Raw genomic sequence first — 17,087 nt, 5'->3', positions numbered from 1 at the left:
TAATGTTACTTTTTACTATTTCTTAAAGATGCTTTCTTTTGTTTCCATAAGTTTTTCTCCTTAGTAAGGCTGTGGTGAGTTTTTTGTTGTTGTTGTTGTTGTTGTTGTTGTTGTTGTTGTTTGATAGGCTACGGGATTGAAGAAGCAAGGTACTTAAATGAAAAATATTTGTAGTTGTCTCTTTGTTCAGTGTCCTAGAATTTATTATGTATTTTTTATTGCACCCCAGGGCAGCATACCCTAGTGAGATCAGAGTAAGTAATAGATCTGCCCTTCTTCAGTAAGGTAGGAGGAGGGCAGTTGGGAAGAAGAGATGAGAAAGAGCCTGTTTTCTCCTTGAGTGCAGGTACCTTGTCGGGCAGATTATCTTTTTCTTTAAACCATTTCTTTATTTGAGAAAGAGAACAGGGGTGGTGGGAAGGGCAGAGGGAGAGAGAGAAAGAATCTTAAGCAGACTCCCCACTAGGTGGAGAGCTGGACATGGGGCTCAGGCCCATGACCCTGAGATCATGACCTGAGCTGATAATCAAGAGTCAGACACTTAATTGAGCTACCCAGGTGCCCCGTGGTAGATCTTCTTTAAGAGAAAGTAGATATGGTAGTTTTGGTGGTATAATGAAGGAAGTGGGTATTTGGCCCAGGGAGTCTTAAACTTTGAATAAAGTATATTTAGAATAGTGATCTTTTCCTAGTTCACAGGGGGAAAAAGCCAATATTAATGTTTTTCAATTTCAATTTTATTTTTTTACTCATAAGTTTTTCTTGTCTGTGGTGTGGTCCCTGGTGCTGTTTACTTGCTAGTGAGTAATGGAAGATTGTAAAACTAATGAGATACAGAGGCTTTATAGGAAAAACAGTTTATGATACTTTTTGTTTTTTCTTGCAAACAAGTGCCTATAGTTTTCAGTTTTATACAGTCATTTTACTAATATTACTTGTACTCTCTATGATGATATATGTGTTGTAATATTTTCATATTCTGCAAAGAGCTCTGTGACTTCCAAATGCTTTGCCACAGGAACTAGTCAGGAACCATTGCTCTAGCCTGCACTTTCTTGGCTTTACAGGTTAATGGCCTGTCTCTATGAGAGTGTACTTACAGATCATGTGCCATTTCATTTCATTCAAGGAAAACTTTAATGACAAAAATTTTAGCTTCCATTAATAATATTGTCTACAAGTTGTGATTACTTTTTTTTAAAGAGTTTATTTATTTATTTGACAGAGATAAAGAGCACAAGCAGAGGGAACAGTAGAGGGAGAGGGAGAAGCAGACTCCCTGCTGAGCAGGGAGCTTGCTGATGTGGGGCTTTGATCCCAGGACTCTGGGATCATGACCTGAGCCCAAGGCAGACACTTAACCAACTGAGCTGTCCAGGCACCCCTGTTGTGATTATTTTATGATAAACTGTCACCTAATATTAAGCTACATAGAGTAAGATTCTTGGCCTATACTTATCTCCTTTTTAAATAAACTTACATTGAAAACCCCTCAAGAAAGCCCCTAATTAAGAGTGCCGAATCTATGTGAAAAAGTGGATAATAAAAAACAGTGGGAATAGAGGAGCATAGAGTGGGAATCTCCTCATGTTTAATGTTACATGGGAAAACTGAGTCTCTCGGTACATGTTGTGAAATAAAAGCAAATTTAATGGAGGTCTTGATTTTTCCTAGTCCCCAAATTTAAATGAGGCCAAGAAATCTGTTTGCTACCATGAATATATTTATTTAACAAGTATTTGCTGAGTGCTTTCTTTATGCAAAGCATGGTGCTAGGTTACCTGTATATTAGAAATAAAAGGGTGGGGAAATAGGAGGAAGCCAAAAGCATAAGAAATAGTTCTGAATTGAAGAGTTGATAGTCCTACAGCTGTGGTTTCAATTTTTTGTTATTCACCCTACTAAAAAAATTGCTACCTTAGAATATTATATTTTTATATTATTTTTGTAAACTTTATTGGGAGTATGACTGATGTAATAAACTAAAAATATTTATACAATTTGGTAAGTTTTTATGTATATAAATGTATCAGTGAAGCCATCACAATAAAAATATTGAATTTATCCTTCAGCCCTGTAATTTCCTCTTGACTCTCTTTAATTCTCCCTCTCATTCCTTCCCATTTCTTATACCCAAGCAATTACTGATCTGCTTTTTCTAGAGTTTCGTAGTAATGGAATCACACAATATATACTCTTTACATATATATAATATATACTATTTTTTTGTCTCACTTCTTTCACTCAGCATTATTTTTGAGATTTATTTATTTTGTTTCACATAATAGTTCATGCCTTTTAATTGCTCAGCAGTATTCCATTGTACGGATATATGCCACTTTTTATCTCTTCACCTATTTATATACATTTGGTTTTCAGATCTTGACTATTACAAATAAAAATGCTGTGAATATTTGTGTACAAGTCTTTGTATGGATATATATTTCCTTTTTTCTTGGGTAATAACCATAGAGTGGCTGGATCAGGATGTCAATTACTACACAAAAACCTGCTGGAATTTTTATTGGGATTATGTTGAATCTATAGATCATTTGAAAGGAATTGACATCTTGATGGTATTATATAATTATTATGAGTCTTCCAGCTCATAAAGTTTATCTTTTTATTTACTTAGGTCTTTTATTTATTTTTTTAAAAGACTTTATTTATTCATGAGAGACGCAGAGAAGGGGGGAGGGAGAGAGAGAGAGAGAGGCAGAGACACAGGCAGAGGGAGAAGCAGGCTCCATGCAGGGAGCCTGACTTGGGACTTGATCCTGGGTCTCCAGGATCAGGCCCTGGGCTGAAGGCAGCGATAAACCATTGAGCCACCCGGGCTGCCCTTACTCAAGCCTTTTAAAATATCTGTCAGCAATATTTTGTAGTTGTTTGTGTATATTTTTAGAATGAAATTTGTTGCTTTTTCTTTTTAAATGGAATTTTAATTCTTTTATGACAACAAAAACTTCCAGTATTCTTAATTGATGTTTAAGATATTTGTATCCTTGCAAAAATCTTGGCAATGGAATGAATAATTTGGCATAAATAAATGTCATACTATGTAGCCAAAGAGATTTATTTCTACATTGTACCAAGAGCTCAAATATTAATTGATTAAACAAATGCACTAGCAAGATTTTTATTTGATTGTGAATATGGAGAACTGAAAAATATAAATTAGGAAATAACATTTCTGAAACATGTCAAATCTAGTGTTTATCTGGATAGAAAATAATGTAAAGTTTAATGTTTTTATATGTGTTTATGCATGGATCTACATATAGTATGACTATTCTTCTTACAGTGTGTATAAGGAAATACCTCCTGGCAATTTGAAAATATGTTGTAACTAAAATACAGGTCTGACTTGTTAATCTACTGTTAAAGACTGAAAATTATTTTAATTGCTCTTTTTCTGACTGGTCTTTCAGAAATAAGTGAGTTCTGATGTGGTAATTTTATGTTTACTGTCTCTTAGGGCGTAAGATAGTAAATACTGTGCAAGTGTAAAGTATGGTTGGTTACCTTTCATTGTCAACTTGATGTCCTATTAGTGTTTATGTGTGGGATTTTAACATTATATATTTGTTTTTATGACTTTTCAAATTTACAATTACTTCAAGAGGTTTGGTTTAAGAAATTTTGATGCTCAATGTTAAAGTTACTTTGTAGGCTATTTACTTAAAATCATAATCACAGGAAAAAAAAACCCATCCCAGTTAGACATTATCTTAATTCTCATGCACAGTCAGTTTCACTGAGTGGGGCACTTGGCTTTTATGGAAGGTTGTTGTAAGAAACAGCCTTATGAATGCCACTGCTAAACTTCCAACATAAATGCTTTTTTTTTTTTAATTAAAAAAGTCTTAATTCTATTAATCTAATAGAAATCTGTGGTAAGATGTAATTAAGTTTCCTTGTCATGTTAAAGAAGTGCATGTAAGAGAAAATATTTGTTTCCCTACAACCTATTTTGAGTTTATAAAGAAATATAAAACCTGGCTTTCTGGATATTGGTCCCTTATAAATATCTAACTGCTTTCCTTTAAACTCTTCTTTTCCAAAGTTCTTTAAAAAGTAGTATTTGATATTTCTAGTTTTATGTATCCTTCTCTTCCCCACTTCCCCAGTTCAAATTATGTTTCTTTGTAAGTTTGTATTTTATCAAAATTATTCCCGCAAATAAAAATATAAGTAACTTTATAAGGCTTATAAAAAAAAATAGCAGTACCTTCTCCCATTCACAAAATTTTCTGCTTTCCAGAGACAATTCCTTTTAACTTCCAAAGTGATTCATTTCAGTATTCTGTGTCTCTAAGGGAAAAAAATTGCTATTCTTACATTTTTTTCCTGTTTTGACCATTATCTGTTAACTTCCTACCATGGAAGATAAGGATTTAGTATTCTTTTTTTTTTTTTTTAAGATTTTATCTATTTTAAAGAAAGAGTGTGCACAGTAGGGGGAGGGACAGAGGGAGAGGGAAAGAACCTCAAGCCGACTCCATGCTGAGCTGAAGCACAGCTAGATCTCACAACCCTGACAACATAACCTGAGCTGAAATCAACAGTCAATGCTTAACTGATTGAGCAACCCAAGAGCCCCTAATATTCTTTAATATAAATATACATTTCCTCCCTCCAGCCAAACACAACTTATCATATATGCATACTTCGTGCCTCACACCCCAAGCCATGGTTATATCATAGTTTTGTTTGGATCAATATTCAAAGTTTACGTTGTTACGACTGTTAATGCTGTTGGAGATAAACCACTTTTTCTTTTCTACCTAGCCCTTTACTTTTAGTGGAGTTAATAATTGTCTTGTTTTCTTGTTTGTGTATTTTTCTATGCACCTTCTAATTCAAGCTTAAGCTCTCTCTACCAGTTGTCTAAATATCCTAAGATTTTTAGATCCATCACATGCTCTATCAATTTCATCTCTTTTTTAAAATTTTTTATTTATTTATTTTAGTAATCTGTACACTCAATGTGGGGCTTGAAGTTGTGACCCTGATAAGATCAAGAGTTGCATGCCTAGGGTGCCTGGGTAGCATGGTCGGTTTAACAGCATCTGATTGTTGGTTTCAGCTCCGGTGGTAATCTGAGGCTTGTGAGATCAAGCCTCACATGGGACTCCATGCTCAGCACAGTCAGCTCTAGAATTCCTTCTCCTTATGCCCCTCCTGCTCATGCTCTCCCTCTCTCTCTAAAATACATAAATCTTTTTTCTTTTAAGATTTTATTTATTTATTCATGAGAAACACAGAGAGGGGAGAGAGAGAGGCAGAGACACAGGCAGAGGGAGAAGCAGGCTCATGCAGGGAGCCTGACGTGGGACTTGATCCCAAGTCTCCAGGATCACGCCCTGAGCTGAAGGCGGCACTAAACCGCTGAGCCACCTGGGCTGCCCTAAAATACATAAATCTTAAAAAAAAAAAAAAAAAAAAAAAAGTTGCATGCTCTTCAACTGAGCCAGCCAGGCACCCTTCAATTTCATCTTGAGACAGTTTCTCTAGTCTGAACTGGTGACCTTATGCCTATTGTACAGCTCTCATAATTTCCCTTCACTTTATTCTGGGTACGCCTTCGGCCTTTTTTCTGTATTGCTTCCTTCATTTCGTATATGCTATATTTTTCTCTTGATTTACGCAATTTTACTGTGGTATGAACTATAAAAGCTTAATGAGAAGGGGTGCATGGGAGTTAAAAGTTTTGACCTGTTATGTTTAAACATGACTTCATTTTACCATGACATTTGATTGATAGTTCATTAGGATCTGATTCTAGGTTGGAAATCTCTGCCTTTTAGCTTCTAGTGTTACAGTTGAAGTTTGGAACTAATCTAATGTCACTTTATTTTTGACCTACTTCTTCACTTCACCCTAAACTTGTAGGATATTCTTTTGTCTCTAGGGTTCTGACATTTTAATTTCATTTATTAGCTAGGGACTGGAGGGCCCTTTTGACTTATTTTATTGTAATTTTATCCTTTGATTTTCTGTTTGCTGGATGATTCTCCAGCTTTTAAAAACCTTATTTAGGGCAGCCTGGGTGGCTCAGCGGTTTAGCGCTGCCTTCAGCCCAGAGCATGATCCTGGAGACCCAGGATCATGTTCCACATCGGGTTCCCTGCATGGAGCCTGCTTCTCCCTCTGCCTCTGTCTCTGCCTCTCTCTATCTCTTTCTGTGTGTATTTCATGAATAAATAAATAAAATATTAAAAAAAAATAAAAACCTTATTTATGGTGAAGTGATAAGCAATAAAAAATGCATAAAATATAAACATACAACCTAAGAAACACTTATTCAGCATTTTTCTCAACAGAAATCTCCAGAAGGTAACCACTTTTATGGTAATCACTGCTTTGCTTTTTCTTTTGTAGTTTTACCATTTAAACAGGCATCCCTAAAACATTGCTGCTTAATTTTGTCAGATCTTGAAATGGATTTATTTCATTGTATATATTCCTTAATATATTATAGAAATATATTTCTGCCAACATTATTTCCAACATATAGCCACATTTTATGTAGCTATAGTTACTCATTTTTCTTCCTATATTCCATTGTATGAATACACTACAATTTATTCCATTCTAGATAGATATTTGAGTTTCTAGTTTGGAGAGATCACTAATAATGTTACTTATGAGCCTTCTTATACATGTCTTCTAATAAACCTCCGTGCATATTTCTCTAGAATAGTGCTGTCCAATAGAAATATAATGTAAGTCACATATATAATTTTAAAGTTTCTTAAAGCCACATTAAAAAAGTAAGAAACTCATGAATTTGGTTTTAATAATTTAGCCTAATCTAACCATTTTAGTGTATAATCAGTATAAACTCTGAGCTATTTGACATTCTTTTTTATACTAAATCTTTGATATCTGGCATGTATTTTACATGTAAAGCCCATTTTATTTCAGTGGAGCTACATTTTAGCTGCTCAATTGGCACACGTTACTAGTGTCTGCTATGTTGGACTGCATAGCTCTAAACATACATGTATGTCTCCAGCAGTAGAATTGCTAGGTCATAGGGTATGCATGTCTTTTTTAAATTTTTGATTTTTTAAAGTAAAAGGCGAAAGATTTATTTGATCTGAAGAGAAACCAGAGTACAAATTTTTGATTTTTTTGAAGTGAAGTATAATTGACATATAGTATTTTTCTTAGTTTCAGGTGTATGTACTTTATGAAGTGATCTCCACAATAGGTTAATTCCCATCTGTTAACATACAAAGTTTTTACAATATTATCAATTATAAGGTATTGCATATCTTGTGGTTTAGTAGACAATGGCAAAGTTTTTTAAAGTGATTGAGCCAAAAATAAAAATAAAGCGACTGAGCTATTTTATTTTACACTCCTGTAGCAGTGTGTGAGTTCCCATTGTTCTACATAATCACTAACACTTGGTATTATCAGACTTTTTAGTTTTTTTTTTTTTTAAGATTTTTTATTCATTCATGAGAGAGACACAGAGAGAGGCAGAGATATAGGCAGAAGGAGAAGTGGGTTCCCTGCAGGGAGCAGCAGTAGTGTGGTTTTTCAGAGATCTCTCCATTGCTGAGGGTCATGACCTAGTGTTCAGACACTTGTAGTAGACCTTTAAGTAATTTAAGGATATGGTATTCATGATTCCTCTGAAATGGTACAGAATATTTTATTTGTATATAGGGTTTTTTTGGTGGTAAGCAGGAGAAAGGGGCCAGTGGCTTTCAATAGATTTTCATAGAATACAAAAAAGTTTAAGAAACACTGCTCTGTGGGTTAAGAAAAGTTTACAAAAAAAAAAAAAAAAGAAAAGTTTACAAAGACCAATTAGAGGTGGGTTTTCCCCACTTTTTGTGTTTTATGTCTGTATTTGAATTACCAGCCTAGTAAAATATTAGTAATTATAAATAAGACTGACCTTTGTCATAAATGTTTTTGCCTATACTTTAACTGAGAACTTTTTTTTTTTTTAAAGGTTCAGGAGCAAGTACATCCTAATCTCTCAGCTAATGAAGAGTCTCTCTATTATATTGAAGAGCTGATTTTTCAGCTGCTTAATAAATTATGCATGGCTCAACCAAGGACTGTTCAAGATGTGGAGGTAAAAACTATTTTGATATTTCAAAAAGTCACTGAATCATTGTACAAATTAACATTTTAATCTAAATCTATATCATTCTATATTATTATGGAAACTAAAACCATTGAAGTCATGTGTGGGATATGTGCTAAGTTAATTTTCAACAAAGATACAAGGCAAATCAATGGGGAAAGTAAAGTTTTTCAGAAAAAGTGCTAGAATAATTGGATAAATTTATAAGAGAAAAACCTTTGAAATTAATTACACATAAAAATTAATTCAAGACAGATCATAGTCTCAAGCATAAAAGCTAAAACTATAAAGTTTTAGGAGAGAATGCAGGAGAATATCTACTTAACCTGGGGTTAACCAAATATTTTTTTTTTTTACAAAGGACTCAAAACACAGTAAGTATTAAAGAGTAAAATTAATGAGAAAGTGAAAAAGGCGTAAGTCACAAACCAGGAGAACGTGTTTGATATATATTCCTTACAAAGGATATCTATACATAATGTTAACTCCTACAAATCAGTAATGAAATGACAGCTTCCTCCCCCAAACAGGCGAAAAGTCTTGAACAGACACTTCGTAAAAAGAAGATATGGCATTGACCAATAAGCACATGAAAAGTGCTCAAGCTTTTTTTTTTTTTTTTTTTCCATTTTATTTTAAGTAGTCTCTGAACCCATCATGGGGCTCAAACTCACAACTTTGAGATCTAGAGTTGCATGTTCCACTAACTGACCCAGCCAGGTGCCCTTTAAGCTTTTAAGTCACAGGGAAATAGAAATTAAAACGTATATTGAGATACCATTTCACACCCATCTTAAGGGGCGAAAATTAAGACTAATAACACCAAATGTGTTGTAGCTTAACTACAACTCTTACACATTGCTAGTGGGAGTGTAAAATACTATAACCATTTTGGAAAATTGTTTGGTAGTTTCTTATAAAGTTAAATATACAGTATATCTAGCCTATGACCCAACATATCTAGCCTATGACCCAACAGTTTTACTCCTAAGTATTTAACCTTAGCGAAATGGAAATATATGTTCACAAAGAGACTTATTAGCACATCCAAGTAGTTTTATTCATAATAGCCAAAAATTAGAAACAACTCAAATTTCTATCAACAAGAATGTGAATAAACAGATTTTGGTTAATTTATAAAATGGAATACTACTCAATAATAAAATGAGAGAATGAACTATTGATATGTGCAATAACATAGCTATAATTCACAGACATTATATAGAACAAAAGAAGCCAGACTTCAGAGAGTACATTTGGTGTGATACATTTATATGAAGTTCAGAAACAGCTAAAATTAATGGTGATATCAGAGTGGTGGCTGCCTGTGAGGGGTGGAAAGTGAGATGATGGAAATGTTCTGTATCTTTATTAAGGTGATGGTTACACAAGTGTAAAGCATTTTTTAACATTAAATTGTATACTTAAGATCTGTGCATTTTACTGCATATAAATACTACTTCAATAAAGGACTAAAAATCTTAAGGATATCTACTGTTTGATTAATACACACACAGACACAGCTCTAAAAAGTTGTGTGAATTGGTGCTAAAATATTTGTTTTGGCTCAGTTATGTGGGAGTATTTTTAGATTTTTAGAAATATCTCTTAGTACAGCTTTCAAAAATTACTTTTGTACTATACTGTTTACATCACCTTTCTTTTGAAAATTGTTTCTATAATAAGGCAGCAACTTCCAGTATGAAGGAAAATCTTAATTTGGAGTAATTGAGCTATTAAGATTTTCAGGGACTCCTGGGATTAAAGTATTTGTTTCCCTACTCTCAGCTGTAAGACATTAAGTATTTAAAAAGCATACTTCTTGAGGCACCTGGATGGCTCAGTGGCTGAGCATCTATTTTTGGCTCAGGTAATGGTCCTGAGGTCCTGGGATGGAGTCCCCTATCAGGCATCCCACAAGGACTCTTCTTCTCCCTCTGCTTATGTCTATGCCTCTCTGTATTATCTCTCATGAATAAATAAATAAAATCTTCAAAAAAAGGCATACTTCTCAGTAGCTAAATATGCTAAAAGAAGGGTAATTTTAAAAAACAGGAAGTCCCACTAAAAATTAGAGTTTAATTCACTTTAGTTCTCATTATTTGTGCTAACCACTGATTAAATTTAGATTAGATGAGCCATAATAGTAATCTAAAAGGCCTAGATTGTTTTTTTTTTTTTTTAAGATTTTATTTATTTATTCATGAGAGACAGAGAGAGGCATAGACATAGGCAGAAAGAGAAGCGGGCTCCTCGCAGGGAGCCAGATGTGGGACTCGATCCCAGGACTCTGGGATCATGACCCGAGCCAAAGGCAGACACTCCACCACTGAGCCACCCAGGCGTCCCAGGCTTAGATTGTTTTTGCCAAGAGATGTGTTTCCTTAAGCCATTCTGAGCTTTGTCACCTACTTGATCCTTTAAGAAGTACGTAACATCTCTTCTTTTAAAAAAATTATTTTCTATATTTGAAACTAAGGTTAGCAAAAGGAGAGTGACTGCATAATTATTATTAATAATGATTTAACAATTTCTGCTATGTAAATAATTTTAACTCTAGGAACCTTACTGTAAAATTACTGGGGAGTATTTCATGCTGGTTTTAATCTCTCCTAATGTTACTACTGTTTCCTAGTTCTAGTTCCATCTTAATTATGCTTATGCTTAAAACTTTCTGTTTAAAGTTCATCTTTTTCTTTATGCATGGGAATTATGTGGAAAAATATTGAGAGTCCTATTAAAAAAATTAGTGATTACAGGAATTGGAACATGTTACATCACTGTTACCTGCTAGCATTAAAGATGATAAAGTTCAGTTTTGTATGAATTTTTTAGTTATAAACACTTCTATTAACAATAGTACTGCTGTGATCTGAACAGGAACGTGTTCAAAAGACCTTTCCTCATCCAATTGATAAATGGGCTATTGCTGATGCACAATCTGCCATAGAAAAACGAAAACGAAGAAATCCTCTCTTACTGCCTGTGGACAAAATCCATCCTTCATTGAAGGTAGTAAAAAAAAAAAAATAAAACATTGGGGAAGTTCTTTATAATGAATAACACTTCATAAGGTATTGGTGTATTTATATAGTATTTATATAGCACTGTGTGTTAGTATGTGCACGTGCATGTGTGTGTACTTGTACATATATATTTATGTAGAAATGAAAATAAATGTACTCTGAAAAAATCAGATTTCCTTTCAGATAATATTAAAAGTTATTGATAAGCAATAATACATCTTTGTAGTATATTCTGTTGAGTACTACCCCTGACTGATTCTCACCCTCTCATTAAGATACTATATATTGTCAAAAGCTATGGTGAGTTCAGAACGGTTTTTAAAGTAATTTGTATTTATCACACATGTCTTTATATACATTGGGGAAAAAAGGCTAGGGAATATTATTTTGTCTATAGAAAATATTTGGTGTACATAGATTTGAATGCCCCCTTGGTAGCAATTTCATGACCTCCCCTAACTTTCCCCTCATATGCACACATCCTCCCCTTGACAAAAACCACTGTCATTTGGGGATATTGGTTATAAATCATTATTTGTAGATATTGCCAAATGGGTTTTGGGTAATATATTAATAGGTTTTCAGTGAAGTCCTGGCCAAGATGTCTATGTTAAAATCAATAATCCCCTCTTACTTGATACTGAAGGCTGATTTGTTAGAGGTCTCATTAAAAAGCCCCTGATAAAAAAAAATAAATAAATAAAAAATAAAAAATAAAAAAATAAAAAGCCCCTGATACTGGGACCAATGGCTCTTTCTATATCCTGTGATACCTGTAAGTTTAAGCATTTGGCTTATAAAAAATTCTATGTAAGCAAGAATGTTGGATAAACTTTTTTTTAAGTGTTTAACCAATACTTGACAGTGCCATTTTTTAGAATTTCTTATTTTTTCCACAGGAAGTTTTAGGGTACAAAGTGGACTATCATGTATCCCTGTATATTGTGGCTGTACTAGAGTATATCTCAGCTGATATTTTGAAGTTGGCTGGTAATTATGTTTTTAATATCCGACATTATGAAATATCTCAGCAGGACATTAAAGTATCAATGTGTGCAGATAAGGTAAGTGTTAAAAGGTATTTAAACTTAACTTGAATAATAGTGATTATATGTCACTTCTACCTCTTTTTTATACATATTTATATTAGTAATTTTATAATTCCTGGTATTGGAAGACAGAAAAATACTGACTTATTAGACAAGCCATGATATTTTCAGGATTTTTAGCATATGACATGGTAGGAATCTCCCCCCCCCCCATTAAGAATCTTTTACCTACAAGAAGAAACATCTAAAGCCTCAGACCAATTTAAGAAAAATAATTTGAGTTTTATCTTTTTAGACAGAAAATATAAAGAAAATATATACAGAGCATTCAAATACTTTTAAGTATAAGTAATTTTGAAAAATTTACATTGGTTTCAGAGGTAGACAGCAAAAGACTGCAATGCCAGTGTTTCTTCCTTCTGATACTTTTTTTGTTGATTACTTTGTTTTGCTTCCTGGCTGTAAGCCACTGGGGAAGAAACTGAGTCTCTCCTTTTTTTCTTCTCTCTTCCTTTTCTTTTCTTTCTACTACTACTTTTTTTTTTTTTTTTTTTTTACCTTTTCAAGTCAACATTTTTGGGTATCTGTCAATGTGTCAGTCACTGTCCTAAGCATTAATGATACAACATTGAACAAGATAGTATTAGAATAATAAATTCCTTTGTTAGAAGGAATTTATCTTAGTGAGAAATAAAAATATTGTAAAAAAAATAATTGCATCATAGTGTGATTAAAAACTATTATAAGTCAAAGGTGCAATGGAGAAAGTAGTTACCTCTGCCATGGGACAAGCCAGGAACACTTCATAGAGAGGTTGCCTAAGCTAGACAACTAAGGGTGAATGACCCCAGAACCACATGCCAGTGGTTCTTCACTTCAACTGTAAATCAGAATTACCAGAAAGAATATTGATCCTTGCTTGCATCTTACTCCTAGAAGTTCTGATATACTTGACCTGGGTTAAGACTCTAAGCCTCAGTATATCTTGAAAGCATCCCAGGTGATTCTGATACGCAGTTATGGTTGAGATCTGCTCTACTCTGCCGTGGTCTCAAATATGATTTTTCACTTGAATTTCATAGTAGAAATTCCTTGATACTTCCATTTTGACTTCTAAAATTATGATTGCATGCTTTTAAAAATTTTTCTATCTCAGACTTTTAGAAAAGTTGCAAATACAATAAAAGGTACTCCCCTGTGCCCTGAATCACTTGAGAGTAATTTGCCAACATAGTTTACAAACAGAAACATTCTTCTGCATACTCACAATATGACAATCAAAATCCAAAAAGTTAATTTTGATACATTATACTATCTAACTTTTAGACCCCATTCAAGTTTTGCCAGTCATCCCAGTTGATGTCCTTTATAGCAAAATGATCTAGTGTAGAATTAGTCATGTATCATTAAGTCTGGAATTGTTCCTCATTCTTCTTTAACTTTTATGGTCTTGATACTTTTGAGGATTACATTAGTTATTATTTAAAATGTCCCTTACTGGGACACTTGGGTGGCTCTGTAGATTAAATTGACTCAGACTCATGATTTTGGCTCAAGTCTTGATCTCAGGGTCATGAGTTCAAGCCCTGCATTGAACTTAAAAAAAATGTCCATTACTTTAGTTTTTTCTGATATTTTCTTTTTCATTATGGATCTTTGGCCAAGAATATCATAGAAATAATGCTGTACTCTTTTCATTGTATTTCTCACATGGCACACAATTTTGATATGTCCCATTACTGGTGATGTTCTTTTTAATCACTTTATTTAAGGGGTTGTCTTCTAGGCTTCTCTGCCTTAAAGTACTATGTAATTAATAAATATTTTGTGGAATATTTTGGGATTGTGAGTATCTTGTTTCTCATTGCACTTGGAATTTATTTGTTTATTTTAATATAGATTCATGCATTCTTATTTAATATGCTGTCCATTATTTCACTACTTATTTTGATATTCAAATTGTCCCAGATTTGGCCAATGGAAGCTTCTTTAAGTTGGCTTCTCTGTCTGTATCATTCTTTGGACACTTTCTTTTGACAGAAAATGTTCTAGGTTCAACTTTTGTTTACATGCTGCTCAAGCCTGGGATTAGTCATTTTCTAAAAACTCTGGGTTTCTTTTAGTGGAGAATAGTATTTAGAAACCAAGATCTGGATGCTAGATAAGCTCACTGCTATTAGAGTGTACATGTTCTGGTCTCTAGAGGCCAGAATTGGGGCGTGTGTGTGTGTGTTTATACGTTATATGTATATATACACATCTATATTTCTTATCTATCTTTTTGTTATGGCAGCCAAAGAAAACTAATACAGGTGTGTACTTTCACAAGTTATTTTCCAGCATAGGTGATAAGTTAGCACCAACCTACATTTAGGTGGAGGTGGACCTATAAGGCAGATGGTAATCCAGTTTGCTTAGAAGATAGTATTTTATTTACCTATTTCTGACTTAGTAGAACAATTTTGTGAAACCTGTTGCTTTACCATTCTCTCAGGCTTATGCTTCTAACTCAAGGACTACCCTGTTTCTACCAAAAAAAAAAATATAGATCTTTATATGAATTCACAGATCTCTCCAATCCAAAACTAATACCATAGAGTTCATTTTAGCCTCCCCTTTTCATATTTGTAATTGCCTTGTTTGACAGAAATCTGGCTCCCATTTTTGTTACTATATTTTCTTATTTGATCAGTTCTTCTGTATGTAACTAATCTTTTTTTTTTTTTAATGGGTATCATATGCTAGGTTAAAGATACCTCTCTTTTTTTTTTAAGATTTTATTTATTTACTCATGAGAGACACAGAGAGAGAGGCAGAGATATTAGCAGAGGGAGAAGCAGGCTCCCTGCGGGGGGGGGGGGGGGAGAGGGCGGGGGCGATGTGGGAATCGATCCCAGGACCCTGGGATCACAACCTGAGCCAAAAGCAGACACTTAACTGCTGAGCCACCCAGGCGTCCCTGTAGCCAATCTCCTAACAGTCCTCTCTTCCTGCAATGGTCTAAGCGCCTTCTTTAACTGCTTAACAGCACTTGCTGGTATAGTAAATATGCAGTAGAAAAACATCACACTATGCTCTATCATGTGCTTTTACAATAGTGTCCTTATATTTTTCTCCCAAGTGCATACACCTTTCCTTACACTAGGACAAGGGACTAATACCATTTTGAATGCCTACTATTTGCCAGACATAGTAGTATGCATTTTATGTACATTACCTCATTGAATTTTTTCATCAGTTACATTTTACATAGAAGGAATCTGCTTTCAAAAGAATAAATAACTTGTCTGTAATCACAGGTGAGTAATGGTTGAACCGGGATTTTGGCTCAGATTGTTGTCCTTCAAAGGTATGCTCTTTTTTGCTATTATATATGTGTGTTTATGTGTGTGTGTATGTATATACACACATATATATGTATACACACACATATATTTCACTATTAGGTTTATTTTATTTCCATATTTATTTATGTTTGCATATCTAGTTTTATTTGAACATTTTTTTCCTCCAACCTTTCATATTTCTCTTATTTCAATTATATAAATTAGCTTGTAATGCACACAACTCTCATTGTTTAATAATGTTTTAATTCTAAGTACCTTGAGACCATTTTATAAAAGTTCAGAAAATAAATTTCTACTTTATTGATTTATATTTCTCAGGTTTTGATGGACATGTTTGATCAGGATGACATAGGTTTGGTTTGTCTTTGTGAAGATGAACCTAGTTCTTCAGGTGAATTAAACTACTATGACCTTGTCAGAACTGAAATTGCAGAAGAAAGGCAATATCTACGGGAACTAAATATGATCATAAAAGTGTTTCGAGAAGCCTTTCTTTCGGACAGAAATCTGTTTAAACCTTCTGTAAGTACCTTTTTGGTTTGAAATTCTGTACCCCAAAAGTTAAATAGGAGTTTAAAATCATAAATAGTAACTTTTTATGCTTTAAGAGTATGTAAAACAAAAATATTCTATTATGTAATGTTTATAATTTTTAAAATATGTGAATTGTTATACTATGTTAAGGGTAGTGACGGTGAAAGTCAAACACAATTGCACACAGCTGCCGTGATTAGAAAGGAGGCCTACTCTGGAATGAAATCTTTCAGCTGTGCAGGATCTGAGGTTTATAGTCATTCGTTTGAACATAGTGAAAAAGAAAAAGATGTATGGTCCAGAAAAGAAAGACTTAATGCACTCATTAAGTACTTTTGGTAAGTACTTTAAGGCACTAGTTTAAAGTTTTAACAGTGGAACTTTTTGAGAAAAAAATTCATGCAGAGTGCCATGTAAACAAAGGCGGAGCTGCTCTATTGGAAAATGGATTAGGAGTGGTGGGAATAGGATGGGAACCTTGTCCTTCTTTTTCTTAACCTCTGCAGCTTCTAAAGTCAACTTAAGGAGTCCAGCTATACAAATATTGTCTTTAAAAAAAGTTTGTCTTTCCTTCTTTATCCCATGATTTATTTTTTCTTAGATGTCTGTGTGTCTGCCCTTCACTTTAAATACTCAGCCATTTTTCTACCTCCTGACTTCCTCCCTCAAATAACTATTACATGAGTGAATGTGCAGACACAGCTGGCTGAGTGTTTAAGATTAGGAAGTGATTTAGCCTCTTTGATTCTTTTCCAAAAGCATGAATTTCGGTGATAATGTAAGGTTTTTTAGTAGGCTTCTATCCTTTTTTTTTTTTTTTTTGTATATATGTCTAGCTTAATGTTTTATAGCAACTCCCACTAGACACACTGCTTTAAGTAATCAGCATTTTGTCATTTTCAAAGTACTGCCTATTTTATGTCACCCTTATAGCACTCCTCTGAGATAGGTAAGGCAGATATTATCATCTCTACCTTACTGGTGAGGAAATTGACACAAAATGGTTATGACTTGGTAA

At 33.7% G+C, this 17,087-nt stretch overlaps 1 protein-coding gene and 1 long non-coding RNA gene across 5 annotated transcripts in view; one reads left to right on the top strand and one right to left on the bottom strand.

The window, feature by feature from the left end:
* SOS2 (SOS Ras/Rho guanine nucleotide exchange factor 2) overlaps window positions 1-17,087 on the top strand; it is an 80,337-nt gene that overhangs the window by 10,357 nt on the left and 52,893 nt on the right. For all 3 annotated transcript variants that reach the window (XR_012036572.1, XM_072838495.1, XM_072838494.1), the window contains exons 2-5: window positions 7,976-8,101; window positions 10,994-11,125; window positions 12,039-12,203; window positions 15,854-16,057. Coding sequence is in view for 2 of the 3 variants with exons in the window: in XM_072838495.1 (XP_072694596.1) it covers window positions 7,976-8,101; window positions 10,994-11,125; window positions 12,039-12,203; window positions 15,854-16,057 (627 nt within the window). In the remaining variant the exon portion in view is untranslated. The remainder of the gene's footprint in view (window positions 1-7,975; window positions 8,102-10,993; window positions 11,126-12,038; window positions 12,204-15,853; window positions 16,058-17,087) is intronic.
* Window positions 1-17,087, bottom strand: part of LOC140639936 (uncharacterized) — a 103,281-nt gene that overhangs the window by 43,062 nt on the left and 43,132 nt on the right. The window contains exon 4 of one of the 2 annotated variants that reach the window (XR_012036591.1): window positions 4,100-4,314. The exons of the other annotated variant lie outside the window; for it this stretch is intronic. This is a non-coding gene — a long non-coding RNA (uncharacterized lncRNA). Of the gene's footprint in view, window positions 1-4,099; window positions 4,315-17,087 lie in introns of those variants that run through there. 2 annotated transcript variants of the gene reach the window in all.

The sequence above is a fragment of the Canis lupus genome, chromosome 9 (assembly GCF_048164855.1).
Source record: "Canis lupus baileyi chromosome 9, mCanLup2.hap1, whole genome shotgun sequence".
NCBI classification, from domain to species: Eukaryota; Metazoa; Chordata; class Mammalia; order Carnivora; family Canidae; genus Canis; species Canis lupus.
Note: the sequence above shows the minus strand (reverse complement) of the source record. Positions and strands in the feature narration are given on the sequence as shown.